Source organism: Procambarus clarkii, chromosome 21 (assembly GCF_040958095.1).
Source record: "Procambarus clarkii isolate CNS0578487 chromosome 21, FALCON_Pclarkii_2.0, whole genome shotgun sequence".
NCBI classification, from domain to species: domain Eukaryota; kingdom Metazoa; phylum Arthropoda; class Malacostraca; order Decapoda; family Cambaridae; genus Procambarus; species Procambarus clarkii.
In genome coordinates, this window is record NC_091170.1 from 44,535,037 (window position 1) to 44,553,296 (window position 18,260).

Here is an 18,260-nt window from a genome sequence, read left to right on the forward strand (position 1 = left end):
GTGATCGAACCTGAACTGCGTTATCTAAGAGGGACAAGCTAAGAGGGGCACTCTAAGAGGGACTCTCTAAGAGGGGGCAAGATAAAGCTGTAGACTAACAGTAAATGGTGTAGACACCTTCTAAATGACGTCCAGAGTAGTCTTGGTCGTAGTCTCAACACTGACACATGCAAGTTTGGCCTTGAGATCTTTACCAATGATCACTCGCAGATCTCTTTTCCGCATTCAGGTGTGACAATTTGAGCATTGTCCAGGTGGGGCGTAAGGCTGAGGCTCGTGAGTATGACTCGCGAATGTTTAGTGTGAGGGGCGGGAGAGCAGGTGGAATGTTTAGTGTGAGGGGCGGGAGAGCAGGTGGAATGTTTAGTGTGATGGGTGGGAGAGTAGGTGGAATGTTTAGTGTGAGGGGCGGGAGAGCAGGTGGAATGTTTAGTGTGATGGGCGGGAGAGCAGGTGGAATGTTTAGTGTGAGGGGCGGGAGAGCAGGTGGAATGTTTAGTGTGAGGGGGTGGGAGAGCAGGTGGAATGTTTAGTGTGAGGGGGCGGGGGAGCAGGTGGAATGTTTAGTGTGAGGGGGTGGGGGAGCAGGTGGAATGTTTAGTGTGAGGGGCGGGGGAGCAGGTGGAATGTTTAGTGTGAGGGGCGGGGGAGCAGGTGGAATGTTTAGTGTGAGGGGCGGGAGAGCAGGTGGAATGTTTAGTGTGAGGGGCGGGGGAGCAGGTGGAATGTTTAGTGTGAGGGGGTGGGGGAGCAGGTGGAATGTTTAGTGTGAGGGGGGCGGGGGTGTGTGTTAATATGAGAACACCCAAGAGAGTCAGATGTCATCATATCAGATAATGAGTGGCTGACAGGTTTGGTCCAGGAGCTGGAACGCGGTTCCCACAAGCGCGGCGAGGTGAACGCATGCGTGCGTGCGTGCGTCCAAACTTAAACATATATACAAGCACGCACAAAAAAAGTACGTCCGTGCACACATGCTACACACGCACGCACGCACGCGGAAGAACCTGACAATCTGCGCTTCCCCATCTCGGGTGTCGCGTCTCAATTTCTTGAGCGAAGGCTTGGCCGAAGGATTAGAAAACGGTGTGGTGGTTATGGCGGCGGCGGGGGAAGAAAGATGGCGGTGTGGGGCTTTGGTACGTGTACCTTCACGGCCCTCTTCACCTCCCCCTTTGTTAGCCCCGTAGCCAGCTGTGTCTCCACAACCACCTGCGAGAGTGAAGGAGAGAGGGGGATTGGGAGAAGAGGGGCGTAGAGGTGGGGAGGTGGGGGGGGGGGGAGGGGCAGAAAGACGGACAATGAAGTGTTGGTGATGAGGACGGCAGGTGTGTGGTGGGAGTCAGTCTGGTGTCCACCTCTACTGACACCCGACCTGCACTCAGTCAACACTCACACCTGCAACCCCTGAACGCCCACATCTGCATCCCCTGAACGCTCACATCTGTAACCCCCCCCCTCAACGTGGGGGGGGGGACTCAATATGATAGAGGGACCCATGCCGGTAGTGACCAGTGACTTGGGTCACGGGGCTACTACACACCTGTCGAGGTGGGGGTCACGGGGCTACTACACACCTGTCGAGGTGGGGGTCACGGGGCTACTACACACCTGTCGAGGTGGGGGTCACGGGGCTACTACACACCTGTCGAGGTGGGGGTCACGGGGCTACTACACACCTGTCGAGGTGGGGGTCACGGGGCTACTACACACCTGTCGAGGTGGGGGTCACGGGGCTACTACACACCTGTCGAGGTGGGAGGTCACGGGGCTACTACACACCTGTCGAGGTGGGAGGTCACGGGGCTACTACACACCTGTCGAGGTGGGAGGTCACGGGGCTACTACACACCTGTCGAGGTGGGGGTCACGGGGCTACTACACACCTGTCGAGGTGGGGGTCACGGGGCTACTACACACCTGTCGAGGTGGGGGTCACGGGGCTACTACACACCTGTCGAGGTGGGAGGTCACGGGGCTACTACACACCTGTCGAGGTGGGAGGTCACGGGGCTACTACACACCTGTCGAGGTGGGGGTCACGGGGCTACTACACACCTGTCGAGGTGGGGGTCACGGGGCTACTACACACCTGTCGAGGTGGGGGTCACGGGGCTACTACACGCCTGTCGAGGTGGGGGTCACGGGGCTACTACACACCTGTCGAGGTGGGAGGTCACAGGACTACCTCGCCCGAGCGGCTTCTGCTGTGGTGTTAGAGTAATGATAATGTTTGGATAAGGTATTGTCGAGGGGGTGAGATCTCTACACTAGTTGTGTATACATCACTCACTTCGCCAGGGAGATTCCCTTATCAGTTCGGTGTAATCCTCTGTCTGATTCACCCTGCTGCTTGCGTTACCTCACCCGCTGCCTGGTGATCCGTTGCCTTCTGCGTTACCATATATCCGACCCCCTGCTTGGTGCACTCCACCACCACCACCCCCTGCTTGGTGCACTCCACCACCACCACCCCCTGCTTGGTGCACTCCACCACCACCACCCCCCCTGTTTGGTGCACTCCACCACCACCACCCCCTGCTTGGTGCACTCCACCACCACCACCACCCCCTGCTTGGTGCACTCCACCACCACCACCCCCTGCTTGGTGCACTCCACCACCACCACCACCCCCTGCTTGGTGCACTCCACCACCACCACCCCCTGCTTGGTGCACTCCACCACCACCACCCCCTGCTTGGTGCACTCCACCACCACCACCCCCTGCTTGGTGCACTCCACCACCACCAGCACCACCTGCTTGGTGCACTCCACCACCACCAGCACCACCTGCTTGGTGCACTCCACCACCACCAGCACCACCTGCTTGGTGCACTCCACCACCACCACCACCACCTGCTTGGTGCACTCCACCACCACCACCACCCCCTGCTTGGTGCACACTACCACCACCTGCTTGGTGCACTCCACCACCACCTGCTTGGTGCACTCCACCACCACCGCCCCCTGCTTGGTGCACACCACCACCCCCTGCTTGGTGCACTCCACCCCCCCCCCCTGCTTGGTGCACACCCCCCCCCCCTGCTTGGTACAGTCAGCCGTGTCTTCAACACCCACATCATCCAGAATCCCTTGTCAAGTGACTCAGCCGCCGTAGGAGTCGACCGACTCATCCACTCTGTTTTCATTAACGGGAATTGCGTTAACAGCTCGGCGCCCTGAGCTGCCTTGTTAGGTCGTGCAGGCGTTAAAGGTCTCTTGCAGACACCAGTAGATATAAATGTAAAGTTTTAGTATTTTGCTTCGTGTTTGAGTTACCTTGGGATCCTAAGATGATATTCGCGGCTCTTGTCTTGATTGTAGTTACATCAGGATTCGTAAAATAATTGGGGGTAATAAATTATTTAATGCTCATCCTTATTTAAGGTAAATACTACTTGGGTGTATTCTGAGTATATATTTGTCCGGATCAAGTAGGAGTTAATTGGGAGTGGAAAGTGAGGGTGTTGAGAGGAGGGGTGACGCGCGCACTTCCTCAGACTTGTTCATGACATCATCTCCGACAACACAAGAATTCTTGTTCCTAACTTTTTTCCACTTGTTTTCGCTGATGTCTCGCAAGAATGCCTTTGCATTCGCGTAGGAGATATGTTCTCTCATTGCATTATTCGGACTTGTATGAGGGCCTTGGTGGTCTTGGCCCTACCTGTGTCTGTCTGTCTTGGTTCACTATTTGTTCACTAGCCTCCGTATCTTTCTTAAAACTCATCGATGTACTCTGATAACTGACATGATTATCCTGCTCCCCCGGCTCCCCCCAGGACCGGGGGGAGCCGGTCGGCCGAGCGGACAGCACGCTGGATTTGTGATCCTGTGGTCCTGGGTTCGATCCCAGGCGCCGGCGAGAAATAATGGGCAGAATTTCTTTCACCCTATGCCCCTGTTACCTAGCAGTAAAATAGGTACCTGGGAGTTAGTCAGCTGTCACGGGCTGCTTCCTGGGGGTGGAGGCCTGGTCGAGGACCGGGCCGCGGGGACACTAAAGCCCCGAAATCATCTCAAGATAACTCAAGATAACTCAAGATCCTTGAGATAGTTGGTTTTGTAAGCCTCGTCATGCTTCGCAGATCAGGAGGTCGGCCTATAAGGAAGCCAAAATGTAGCTTTAGCAAATATTCGCCGTTTGAGGCTTGTAACTCAATGTAAACATAAATCATAAAAATAGTTCGAATTGTCTACGGAAATATTAGTAGAAAAAAGTACCGTGTATTCTGTTGGCGAGTTTAGAGACCTATGTAGAAGATAAGGAATATACAGTTGGTGACTATGGGCTCTTCATGGTTGGATGTTGTTGTTTTAGATTTAACTACTCGGAACTAAAATATCCTAGTAGCACGGTCTATGGCGAGCCCGTAACACGCTTGGAGTATCCAGGAGCAAGGCTGGAACACGACCGGTTTTTAGCCCCAGCGGTGTCGCACCTCAGGCGCCCTTCTGCCCGACACGCACCCGGCGCCACTTTGTTACTGGCAGTAATGTGGGTAAACCATTCGTGTCTGCCTCATGCCAATAGCAGTCACCACCAAGATATTGTTTGGGGAGGGACGAAACATGACACGGAAGCCGTGTGCACGTAGTTTTTTTTTAATTATTATTTTCTACCACAGACGTGGCCACACATTTACAGTGCTAACCAGCATATATACATCTTCTGTCTTCCATGGACAGTGTTAAAGATCTGTTAAACATATAATTCAGTGATTTATTGAACAATCAACCACAGTAGAGTAATTGTATGATTTTAAAATGCTAATCTAACCTACAATACACAGATTTACGTCTGTCCTACATAAACAGTGTTCGAGGTGTCTTTTTATTAGTGTCATTAATGTGGGTTTACAAAGGAGAAATGCAATTCTGACCAACTTCCACATACCCTATATACAAATACACACATACATCAGCCCGTCCTCCAAAAATGGGGAGGTAAATGTAAGAAGACAAATAAGTGCAATTATGTACTATTCATAGCAGTCAAGAATTGTACTTATTTTCACATAGTATTAAATCGTACTGTCAAATATATTGTGAATATTTGAGTTTACCTGAAAAACTGAATAGAAAATCACGACCTAACCTAACCGTCTTAGTTTTTGAAGATAATAATTTTATTGCTTCTTAATTACAATTCGTACTTAACCTATAGCTATATTGATATTATAGTTTTATAAAACAAATAAAACAAAACAAAAATATATGAATAAATTGTAAAGTAACTCAGGATATTTTCCAGTTTTGTATAAATCTATTGTTTAATAAAACTGAAAAAGAAATTAATGATATTTAAAACTTGTGTGTAGCAATTTGAACTTGAAAACTTCACCCTAAATTTCTGAGTATCTTAACAGAAAACGAGAATAAATGGGGGAGGTAAATATAACAGCCCCATAAGTGCAATTATGTACTGTGCACGCCAGTAAGGAAATGTACTCATTACACTTAGTATTAAATCGTACTGTCAATTCGGAGGATGGGTTGCAGCCATATATACACGTATACCTACAGCATATCCACATACACCTATGTCTCTCCTACTTTGACAGGGTAAGATAGCTTCTATTGAAAGTAGTGTGATATTAAACACTTAACCACTTAGTGATTAAGATACTTTTACAAGTTCAGGTTATAGGTACAATACATTGTATAACAGATGTATTACATAGCCAATCTAGGGTACAAATCCAATATATCAAGTGTTCCAGTATTCATATAGTAGTTACAGAGGTCAGCATACCTCAGCCCAGGAGGGCGAAAGTCGGTCAATATGTGACATTCTACAATATAATCTTCAAGAGAGTGCATGTTTTCTCTTTCACAAAACTTGACACATTGTGTACTCGACATTTGAATTTTGAGAAAGCTTCCAGATACGTTTATATCCCAGGCGTATTCTGGCCACTATTGTGAGGTACCATTCATGCAGGGGTGCCGTAGGGTGGGGGGTGTCAGTCGTGCAGGGGTGCCGTAAGGTGGGGGGTGTCAGTCGTGCAGGGGTGCCGTAGGGTGGGGGGTGTCAGTCGTGCAGGGGTGCCGTAGGGTGGGGGGGGGTGTCAGTCGTGCAGGGGTGCCGTAGGGTGGGGGGTGTCAGTCGTGCAGGGGTGCCGTAGGGTGGGGGTGTCAGTCGTGCAGGGGTGCCGTAGGGTGGGGGGTGTCAGTCGTGCAGGGGTGCCGTAGGGTGGGGGGGGTGTCAGTCGTGCAGGGGTGCCGTAGGGTGGGGGGGTGTCAGTCGTGCAGGGGTGCCGTAGGGTGGGGGTGTCAGTCGTGCAGGGGTGCCGTAGGGTGGGGGTGTCAGTCGTGCAGGGGTGCCGTAGGGTGGGGGGGGGTGTCAGTCGTGCAGGGGTGCCGTAGGGTGGGGGGTGTCAGTCGTGCAGGGGTGACGTAGGGTGGGGGGTGTCAGTCGTGCAGGGGTGCCGTAGGGTGGGGGTGTCAGTCGTGCAGGGGTGCCATAGGGTGGAGGGTGTCAGTCGTGCAGGAGTGGTGCCTGGAGCTGCTGGTGTGGGTGTTGTCCTTGTCGGGCTGGTGGCTGCGTGTGGCCACTTGTGCTCGCCGTAACCCGACGCCTGCTTCCCGCGCCTTCCACCCACCTCAAGCGATAACAAATGAAAACTTGGGTCGAACACTGCAATTGCTGGCAGCCGCCATATTTGTTTTCATTCTTTAATGAGATTATAACTGGCTATCGATAAATATTGCTATCGATAATATATTATTTCGATAATATATAAATATTAATAAATATATATATATATATATATATATATATATATATAATTAATATATATATATTAATATATATATATATATATATATATATTAATATATATATATATATATATATATATATATTTATATATATATATATTTATATATATATATATATATATTTATATATATATATATTTATATATATATATATTTATATATATATATATATTTATATATATATATATTAATATATATATATATATTAATATATATATATATATATATATATATATATATATATATATATATATATATATATATATTTATATATATATATATATATATATATATTTATATATATATATATATATATATATATATATATATATATATATATATATATATATATATATATATTATAGTGTATAATATTTGTGCTTTCATTATTTAAGTGGTGCGATTTGTGGTCATTGGCTTTATTTCTTCAAACTTAATTAATATTCAGGAGGTGTTGTTAGGGAACACTGACATGGGCAACATTTCCAGAGTTCATGATATAGGAAACAAGAGATATTTCCCAATAAATTCACCTCGTGGGTTGAGAATTAACTACAAGTTAAGCAACTATATATTGTCTACTCGGATGTAAATAATGTTATGTATAAAATTTGCTCATTACTATTACTTAGGCACAAAACTGAACAAAATTAAGAACAAAATAAACTGAACACCATTAAGAAAGTGAACTGACCAGACTGCATGATAGTGCTGTTGTATTGCTTCGAAATACAAACAAATTTACGTATTACTCAGTTATCGAACAACCATGGACATCTTCAAGAGGAAACTAGATTTATTTCTCCAAGGAGTGCCGAACCAACCGGGCTGTGGTGGTCCTGCGGGCCGCTCAAGCAACAGCCTGGTGGACCAAACTCTCACAAGTCAAGCCTGGCCTCGGGGAGTAGAAGACTTCCCAGAACCCCATCAACCAAGTAACCAGGTATCATGAGATGATTTCGGGGCTTAGTGTCCTCGCGGCCCGGTCCTCGACCAGACCTCCTCCTTTTTGTTACACATCCCCAGGAAGCAGCTGTAGCAGCTGTCTAACTCCCAGGTACCTATTTACTGCTAGGTATCAGGGGCTCCAGGGTGAAAGAAACTCTGCCCAATTTTTTTCGCCTCCACCGGGGATTGAACCCGGAACCTCAGGACTACGAATCTGAAGCGCTGTCCACTCAGTTGTCAGGCACCTTAATTTTCAGTGACTACAGCTTTATATTTATGTTCTGATAAGAACATCAGTGTGTATCAGTATGTTCTGATACATACTGATAGGAAACTCGAGAACTATATATAGTTGTTCTCCAATGAATTACACTTTAGCAAGAGTTATAATCCATAAATGTCAGATGTGATCAGGCGAAGAGCACAAATTGCAGTACAAAGTGTGTCATATCACAGCCTTAACATCTGGAAGGGAGGAAAGCGAAGTGTTCAGTTGTACCCGAACTGCAGTCATTAGTTTTCCCATTGTGGTAACCTTGGACCCACGAATAGAAAACGGGACATCACGTCAGTTTTGCGAGCCGCTGTGGTTTCCGATACATCTTACTTTGACGTTTGGGATTTTTACTTCAGAATACGATGTGTTATGCGAGAGGACAGGTTATGAATCATCCTTGTGGTGAGATGATGGAGGGGGCAGGGGGGGGGGGGGGTTACTCATGCATACTCACCCGCTCGTTGTCTAGATTTACCACAACACTAAATATATTACGCACGAACACAAACCACCTACCTAACCTAACCAACGTACGCATAGAAAACGTGGATATTTGTGAGCCGTTATTTTTCATAATACCCATTATTTTGTACGTTAGGGAGCAGAGCTTACAAAATGAGGCGCATTAGTTGAGATGACGGTTGTACACACATACAAAATTTGCAGGTAAAAAACAAACTTATTGATCTGTGGCTTGGGTAGCTTAAGGATGTTTTCTTGGTGATGGCTGAGGTTAGGGGGAGGGGGAGGGGTCTGTGTAGCATATGTGGGTGTCGCGGGTGGGAGGGTCTGTGTAGCATATGTGGGTGTCGCGGGTGGGAGGGTCTGTGTAGCATATGTGGGTGTCGCGGGTGGGAGGGGTCTGTGTAGCATATGTGGGTGTCGCGGGTGGGAGGGGTCTGTGTAGCATATGTGGGTGTCGCGGGTGGGAGGGTCTGTGTAGCATGTGTGGGTGTCGCGGGTGGGAGGGTCTGTGTAGCATATGTGGGTGTCGCGGGTGGGAGGGTCTGTGTAGCATGTGTGGGTGTCGCGGGTGGGAGGGGTCTGTGTAGCATATGTGGGTGTCGCGGGTGGGAGGGTCTGTGTAGCATGTGTGGGTGTCGCGGGTGGGAGGGGTCTGTGTAGCATATGTGGGTGTCGCGGGTGGGAGGGTCTGTGTAGCATGTGTGGGTGTCGCGGGTGGGAGGGGTCTGTGTAGCATATGTGGGTGTCGCGGGTGGGAGGGTCTGTGTAGCATGTGTGGGTGTCGCGGGTGGGAGGGTCTGTGTAGCATGTGTGGGTGTCGCGGGTGGGAGGGTCTGTGTAGCATGTGTGGGTGTCGCGGGTGGGAGGGTCTGTGTAGCATGTGTGGGTGTCGCGGGTGGGAGGGTCTGTGTAGCATGTGTGGGTGTCGGGGGTGGGAGGGTCTGTGTAGCATGTGTGGGTGTCGCGGGTGGGAGGGTCTGTGTAGCATGTGTGGGTGTCGCGGGTGGGAGGGGTCTGTGTAGCATATGTGGGTGTCGCCGGTGGGAGGGTCTGTGTAGCATGTGTGGGTGTCGCGGGTGGGAGGGTCTGTGTAGCATGTGTGGGTGTCGCGGGTGGGAGGGTCTGTGTAGCATGTGTGGGTGTCGCGGGTGGGAGGGTCTGTGTAGCATGTGTGGGTGTCGCGGGTGGGAGGGTCTGTGTAGCATGTGTGGGTGTCGCGGGTGGGAGGGTCTGTGTAGCATGTGTGGGTGTCGCGGGTGGGAGGGGTCTGTGTAGCATATGTGGGTGTCGCCGGTGGGAGGGTCTGTGTAGCATGTGTGGGTGTCGCGGGTGGGAGGGTCTGTGTAGCATGTGTGGGTGTCGCGGGTGGGAGGGTCTGTGTAGCATGTGTGGGTGTCGCGGGTGGGAGGGTCTGTGTAGCATGTGTGGGTGTCGCGGGTGGGAGGGTCTGTGTAGCATGTGTGGGTGTCGCGGGTGGGAGGGGTCTGTGTAGCATATGTGGGTGTCGCCGGTGGGAGGGTCTGTGTAGCATGTGTGGGTGTCGCGGGTGGGAGGGTCTGTGTAGCATGTGTGGGTGTCGCGGGTGGGAGGGTCTGTGTAGCATGTGTGGGTGTCGCGGGTGGGAGGGTCTGTGTAGCATGTGTGGGTGTCGCGGGTGGGAGGGTCTGTGTAGCATGTGTGGGTGTCGCGGGTGGGAGGGTCTGTGTAGCATATGTGGGTGTCGCGGGTGGGAGGGGTCTGTGTAGCATGTGTGGGTGTAGGGGCGTCACAGGCAGTGGGTAATGTACCTCGCCCTCCTTTCTTGTGCCCCATAGTGATGACTTCTTTGTGTCCCACAGTTTCCTGTACGCAGCTGGTTACCAAAGATCTAAAGATACCTGCAGTACTTTTATCATGGTAAAGCACCTTATATTGGCAATTCTTAGCATTGTTATAAAGCAATTAAACCAACGGATTAAACTTGTTACTAGAATTCGTTTGATATGAGATTGAAGTCTCCCCTTTGTTTAGGAGACCTAGTCAGAAAGTGTTATCTAGTATAATTACAAGTGTCATCTGGCTCCTGACGTCACGTCGGTGGTGATGATGCTTCCGTCTCTGTCGAGGTCATTGTCATTACATCCGCCAGTTGTCAGCTGGCTTCATACTGTTTTGACGTGTAGTTTGTATATAGCTGTGGAAGTCTATATACTTGCTCGTAACAGGGACTGTGGTATTGGGGAGTCGTAGAGGAAACCTAGAAGCAGCTTGGAGCGTGGAACTTGATGAATTCTTGGTCTCGTTCTGTCTTAAGCTGCTCCTCTTGGAAAGTTTATATATATTTTTGCTTTCGTCATGACCAGAAGCAACGTGACAAAGCCAGGTAAGTTAATACTATCGACGTGCCTTCCCGGTACTTGTTTGGAAGTCACACGTGAACCTATTTACAACCAGCCTAATACCACTTTAAATATAATTTTCTATATATTATGTACCATGTACCTTTCATGTGGTGGTAGCGGAAGGGTCACACAGACAGACAGACAGACAGACAGACAGACAGACAGACAGACAGACAGACAGACAGACAGACAGACAGACAGACAGACAGACAGACAGAGACAGACAGACAGTGGATATAGGTTCAAACTTCACGAACTGATAAGTTGTTACAATGTCACTGGTACTGGTTACTGGAGCTGTTTGTCGAACTTAACGCAGGTGAGTAACCTTTAACAAATAATTTACTTACCTAAGATATTACGTAAAACATCCAACAGATGAATGAGAAATAAAAGATATGAGTATTATGTCGTCGCCTGTAGATTCATTTGATAAATACGTGACTAACGAGAGCGATGGTTATAAAATCATGGCATCCTTATGTATCAGGTCATGATCATTAGCGTGCTGCATATTTTATTGATATGAAAGTATATAGCAATGTGATTTTGTTAATTGTGGGATTCGGCAAAAGACCAACTCTAGGAAAACACAAAGGTAAATTTCTTTCACGTTCTTAGTGAGTAGAGGGAACATGTGCATGTGTGTTTTGCAAATAAACAGATTATAACCCTTTGGTGGGATTCCTGGTTCAACCTTGACGCTGTTCGGACGCCTGACTTCTGCTCCACTCAGGGGTCGTCGGTGGGGAACGTTTCGCTTTTCCTGCTCACAGGGTTACATTTTGCCGTAAGGCACGTTCATTCAACTGTCTGGATGGTTGCGACGCCTGGTGTCTATATGGTTACGGAGGCGTTCATAGATTTTATAACATTTTCCGGCTTGCACCTCGGGCGTCGAGCGGGAGTCTGGAGCCGGCTTGGTCTAGAAGTGCTGGAGTCCAGCGGGCCCTGAAGGCTCCTGTGTATCCTCTAGACGTGGAGGGCGCCTACCTCTCACTCTGCCGGGGTTGTTACCCTGTGGCGTCGGTTGCTGGTGCCTGTCCTGCCGGAGGTATTCGGGTGTCGCCAGGTAGTCAGCGCCACTGGCGGTTTTCTTTTGCCGTCTGGCTAGTTTTGCTCTCGATTTTTTTTTTCGGCGGGGTGTATACGTCGTTTCGTCGCCGCCCGTAACTTCATCAACAACACAACCTGCCCTACAAAGAACGTCGCATTTCGCACGTATGCGTTACATAAGGCCAAAAATTGTCGTATTAGAAAACTGAAGCGGCTAGCGAAAATTACGTACTGTCCCGTTTTCTGTTTTGGGTCCTCTGGTAGGGTAGGAGAGGCCACTTTAAATTGACCGTTTTCTTGACGTTGGGAAACCTTAGGAGGATGGGCTGAACAACAACTTATACGACACCAGTGGCTTAGTTTGAAGATTAGGTCCTGCCTAGAATAAATATCTGCAAATTTGTTCCCTCTCCAATACTTCCTCATTGTTTCCAATGCCTTCTTCACATTTGCACTGCCAAGCAGCCTAATCCAGCATTGTTAATCTAGGCTTTAGTAGGCCTACGTAATATCAGTTGTGTTCCTGTGTAAGATCTGTAAGTTACAAATCTATTTATGTACTATACTGTGTTCATTATACAGTACTTGCAATTGGAATTAGTTTCAGGTCCCCCATCCTCATCATAAAAATATACAAATATCCCAGTGGCCTGCTAGCATGCTCAGGTAAATGCAGTTGTACTTTTACTTATTTTGAATCAGGCCTTCATTAAAACAGGTAGGTCTATAGAACACCACATGCATGTGCCACTGATAATAAATAAAATATTGCTAAATATGTTTTGCATATTTTTTGCACAATTATTAAATGTCTGAATTTTGTGTCTGATATACAGATTTTTTGTAAGTTTGTGTTGGCCTACTTCATAGCTATTTTTTCAGTTGTAATGAAAGCTTCATGAGTTAATAATATTAAATTATTTTTTTATTTTGTATTTAAATTAAAGTTAAAATATTAGCTGTTTATTGTAATCTTATATTAGCTGTTTATTGTAATGTTAAATCTTAAAAGTAATTGTGCTGGTAAACATTTTAGATAAAATTAATCTGTATTATTAAAAGGAAACATAGTAGAGTTCATCTTCCCTCTTGAATTTCTAATATATAAAACAAATAAAAAGTTCTTCTAATTTTTTTTTTAACTTTAAATTTTATATTTGACAGAGGTGCGTCAAGAGGCGGTAAAAGAGGCCCTTGCACAGTATCAGACTCGCCCCAAGAACCTCCCACTACCATCCAAGCGATCTTCGGTTATGACAGCAAGATCCCCGGACAGACATCACAGAGATTCTGGTAATGTCATTTTGTATATTATTCAAGTAATAGTATTTTTTCTAATATATTTTGTACTGTAGTGAAGAATACAAAGTGTTGACAGTACTGTAGAGAAACACCAAGATGAGAGTAGACTTTAATGTGCTTTTATCATCAGACTCGGAAGACAGTGATGAAGACAGTGTGACAGCAGAGGGCAGCTTGGGCAGTAGTGGGGGCCACAGTGGTTCACAGGGCACACCAGAGGTGACACGCACCCCATTACTGCTGCCACCCCCACAGGTTCCTGCACATGGTAGTGGGGGAGGAACACCAGCAAGCAGCTCTGGCAGTAGTCACCACACACCCCCACCACACCCACTTCCACCCAAACAACAGCAACCGCTTCCCCCCATACCACCACACAGGTGTGAACCTACTTCCATGTCCAGATTATAATAACATTTATAATGGTACTGTTTTAAGAAAAGCTTTTGGTATGATAGTCATTTCAGAGTCATTGAAATTGTTAAACATTCACTTTACTGTATAATGAAGGTAACAAAGGCTTTTCCAATATTAACTTCATGTATTTTTTATCTTTAAAAGTGCACAGCTTAATAAAATAATTTAATCTGGCATTATTTAATAAACCCATTTATTAACACAAATAGATGGTTAATTTGGTGCTTGTTCCATTAACAGCCTCAGCAATGGTGGTGAGGAAGAACGCAGAAGAAGAGAGATGACAGAAGTAACAGATCTGATGCGTAATATTACCTCATGTAAGTTCAATACGGTATATTTTTTCATTTCATTTGCTGTTTAAGGCACATTATTACACATAACTGATAATTAAATACAACATAAAATTTCAAAGGATAAATAAAATTTGCCACATTACACATTAGTAATACTCAATGGAATTTTGTGTTTGTCTGTATCTGCTGTGAGGATGAGATAAGAGTAATGAAGCAAGAACGATACCTTATCTTGAGATCTATCTTGAGATGATTTCAGGCCTTAGTGTCCTCGCGGCCCGGTCCTTGACCAGGCCTCCACCCCTAGGAAGCAGCCCATGACAGCTGACTAATTCCCAGGTACCTATTTACTGCTGGGGTAACAGGAGCATCAGGGTGAAAGAAACTGCCCATTGTTTCCATTGTTGCCTGGGAGTGAACCCGGGACCACAGGATCACTCGCCCAGTGTTCTGTCCGCTCAGCCACCGGCTGGTGGCTGAGTTTTTATGGGAAACTTATTTAAACCTATAGGACTAAGTTTTGTATCATTCAGACCAAATTTTTCTTGATTTTTCTAATGCTCTTTGTGTTAAAAAAAAATTGAAAATGCTCCTCCCTGCTTCAGTGTATTGTATGTCATTTTCTGAGCTGTCTTTTTATTAGCCATTATTCCATGACCATATTTATATTTTTGTAAAATCGATAAATAAGTCATCTGTACAGTATTTTGGTTTACTATCCTGTACCAATACTTGTAAGGCCTCAATGATACAAGTGTTTGAATAGTTGTCTATACAAAATATCAAATATCTCAAAGGAAATAGCCACCATAAAGAAAATAACTGGACAAGTTTTGATAACTTCATTAAAAGGAACCACAACAGTGGTGTTCTAGTCATGCCAATAATACTTGATTGAGTCAAATACTGTTGTGTGTTAATATTACCATTCAAAGTAGAAGAAATTTCTGAGCTAGAAATTATTCAAAGATCTTTACTATTATAAGTCTGGGGAAATGCTTAAGTTAATGGGATTACTGTACCATAAATTACTTGGACTATAAACAGGGGAATATTGACTCAGTGAATGAGAGGGGGGTAGAGGTTTCAGGATAGATCTGATCAAAAGCAAGTGGTGCAAGTACAGGTACAGAAAAAATTATAATAACATTACTCTAAAATAACTGAATTATTACAGTACTTACAGTACTCTAAAATAACTAAAAAGCTTTTTAACCTGCACCCAATAAAACAAAAGGCCTTTAATAGGGACTAAATGTGTTAAAAAAGGAACATTTGCAGATTTTCTCCAGAAAATAACTTGATCATCCAGGGTGTGATAACTAAATTGGCACGCAGCAATTGCACAGGTGATCAGGTAGTCACAAAGGAAACCTGGCCTGAAGCCTGGTGGTGAGAAAATGCACCATGCCAATAACCTTTATTATATAAAGGAGCTGATGGCTGAGTGGACAGTTCTCTGGGTTTGTAGTCCTAAGGGTCTGGGTTCAATTCCCGGCAGAAGCCGAAACAAATGGGCAGAGTTTCTTCACCCAGATGTGCCTGTTCATTTATCATTAAATAGGTACCTGCGAGTTAGATAGCTGCTATGGGCTGCTTCCTGGGGATGTATGTATGTGTTTGTGTGTAATTACCTAAGTGTAGTTACAGGAAGACGGGTGTACGGGAAGACAGAAGATGGGTAATTACCTAAGTGTAGTTACAGGAAGACGGGACACCACGAGCGTAGCTCGTGGTGTCCCGTCTTCCCAACACTCTTTGTCATAACGCTTTGAAACTACTGACGGTCTTGGCCTCCACCACCTTCTCACCTAACGTGTTCTAACTGTCTACCACTCTGTTTGCGAAAGTGAATTTTCTTATATTTCTTCGGCATCTGTGTTTAGCTAGTTTAAATCTATGACTTCTTGTTCTTGAAGTTCCAGGTCTCAAGAGATCTTTCCTATCGATTTTATCAATTCCTGTTACTATTTTGTACGCAGTGAGCATATTACCTCTTTTTCTTCTGTCTTCTAGTTTTGGCATATTTAATGCTTCTAACCTCTCCTCGTAGCTCTTACCCTTCAGTTCTGGGAGCCACTTAGTAGCATGTCTTTGCACCTTTTCCAGTTTGTTGATGTACTTCTTAAGATATGGGCACCACACAACCGCTGCATAGTGTGTGTGTGTTTACTAGTTGTGTTTACTAGTTGTGTTTTGCGGGGGTTGAGCTTTGCTCTTTCGGCCCGCCTCTCAACTGTCAATCAACTGTTTACTAACTACTTTTTTTTTTTTTTTTTTTTTTTTTTTGTGTGTGTGTGTGTGTGTGTGTGAAAAATTTGGATTAAGGACTTCCCAAAACCCTGTGTGTGCTAGTGGCTGTACAAGAATGTAAGAACTCTTTATATATACTGTATAAATAAAAAAAAATAAGAACAATAAAGCAGGTTCAGTGCCCCACATTCCTCCTTATTTTCTTTTCTGTTATTTTATATGCTTTGATGACCAAACCACAAATCAGAAAATGGAGAAACAATGATGTTTCGGTCAATCCTGGACCATTATTAAGTCAGGTGTGAGAGAGAGAGAGAGAGAGAGAGGAAGGAATGGGCCAATTTTATATCCTTTGTTGTTTTTTAATTTTTCTGTAGTACAGTACAGGTGTACATGTAAATTTGTTACCACTTTTCTTTATTTTCAGTTTCTCAACCCCCTGATGTGACAAACAACACTGGAGGGGGCAACAATCGTGCACCACGAGATGACCGCATTACCCGCTATTCTGGTCCAGCTCCTGGTAGACAGTCTTCCTCAGATGCTGGTGAGCTCACACAAGATAAATTACTTATTAATTTGTTGTGTAGATAAACCTAGGAAACCTTGCCTGTTCTTACAAAAATATTTTCTCTGCACATGAATACAATGTTTCAACATTATGTTGATTTTATAATTTTCTTCAGAGACTTATTACCCATAGCTGTATATACTGTAGTTACTGTATAATATATATTTGCATGATCGTTGATGCTGCATATTCATTTACAGAACTTTGATTCTGTAAAAGCTTTCTGTGCTTTTAACACATTATAGAATACTCTTACACTTGATCACAGGTAGCTATCCCCATCCATGCTTGTTGCAGTAGTTGTAGTAACTTTCTTAAAATGTCTCTTCACTATTCTCCTAATGCCTGTATTGCAAAGTATCTTACCTTCTTTCTTGGTGTTAAGGTTAAGCTTCTGTGTAATAATATGGGTTTTAAATGCAATAAACTTTAGAATAGAATTTTAATAATTGCTTTGTGGAAAATTGGTTTCACATCTTTACCTTAAAATTGTGTTGAAAATAATGTCCAGTGCTTTCAATCCTTTCCACATTCCAAGTAATAGGGTAGTCTGGTTTAGCTCTCCTATACTAACCCTCTGCATTGCTTGCGGGCTGTCTTTTGCCATCGTTGCTCTGGCAGACTCAGACGGATGGCGAGACGCTCTATATCATTTTCCAGAAAATTGGCGTGGAACTGGCCGCTGGAAAGTTTCCAACAAGATTCAGCAGCTTTTAAACACGCTAAAGAGACCAAAGAGAAGACCTCTACCAGAGTTTTACTTGGATGATGAAGAAGACCTTGAAATTGCTGCTAATCCCAAAGACCCTAATGCTCCCAAGCCGGAGGGTATGGTCATGACACCGGCTCGTGGGGAACAACTGGTGGTGAGTTCTCGCCTGATTTTGTCCTTGGGCCTGTTTAGTAATTTGTGCCCGATGACAGTCACAGTCAGAGTATGGTGTCTGGATGGGCTAAAGCCTTGTCATCCTATATTTATTCTCAAAAACAGCCTTTTTCTTTAATTTAAATACTAGAAAGTTAGATACACCTTGTGTACTGTAGGTAAGCCCCAGTTCTTGTAGTCTCTCTTTACGTATGAAATTTAACTCGGTAATGATTCTTGGCTGATAGAGCAGTACATATCATTATTTTGTCATAGGTGGGTTTATCTTCATTCTGAATACAGTATTTTGAAATTTTTTTGCCTTCTCCAAAACAGAATGGCCTCTTTAAATTATCATATAAGAAGAATTACATTTCCTCCTCAGATTCCTGCTGGATTGCCACGATCTGTGGAAGATGCAGTTTATCGCTATGGGTCATCCTCGGGATATAAAGCTCCAGTCGCCACAATATTGGATGCAAATGGCAAACTGTCTGTGTCCCTTACTTATGGTAAGATTCACAAAACCATTTTAAAATATAAATATAGTAAAATTCATGTGTGTGTGATTACATATTTGCAATTATTAGTTTCTGGGGGGAGCCCTATCGGCTCCCCGATGCTATCCAGGCTGAATGGCTATGTA

The 18,260-nt window shown here is 45.3% G+C and overlaps 1 protein-coding gene across 1 annotated transcript in view; it reads left to right on the forward strand.

Moving 5' to 3' along the window:
* The window catches only part of DIP2 (disco-interacting protein 2), a 786,376-nt gene that overhangs the window by 597,900 nt on the left and 170,216 nt on the right, over positions 1-18,260 (forward strand). Inside the window, exons 4-9 of the mRNA XM_069328749.1 lie at positions 13,075-13,203; positions 13,343-13,592; positions 13,870-13,949; positions 16,606-16,725; positions 17,371-17,615; positions 18,000-18,126. Of these exons, the coding sequence (XP_069184850.1) occupies positions 13,075-13,203; positions 13,343-13,592; positions 13,870-13,949; positions 16,606-16,725; positions 17,371-17,615; positions 18,000-18,126 (951 nt within the window). The remainder of the gene's footprint in view (positions 1-13,074; positions 13,204-13,342; positions 13,593-13,869; positions 13,950-16,605; positions 16,726-17,370; positions 17,616-17,999; positions 18,127-18,260) is intronic.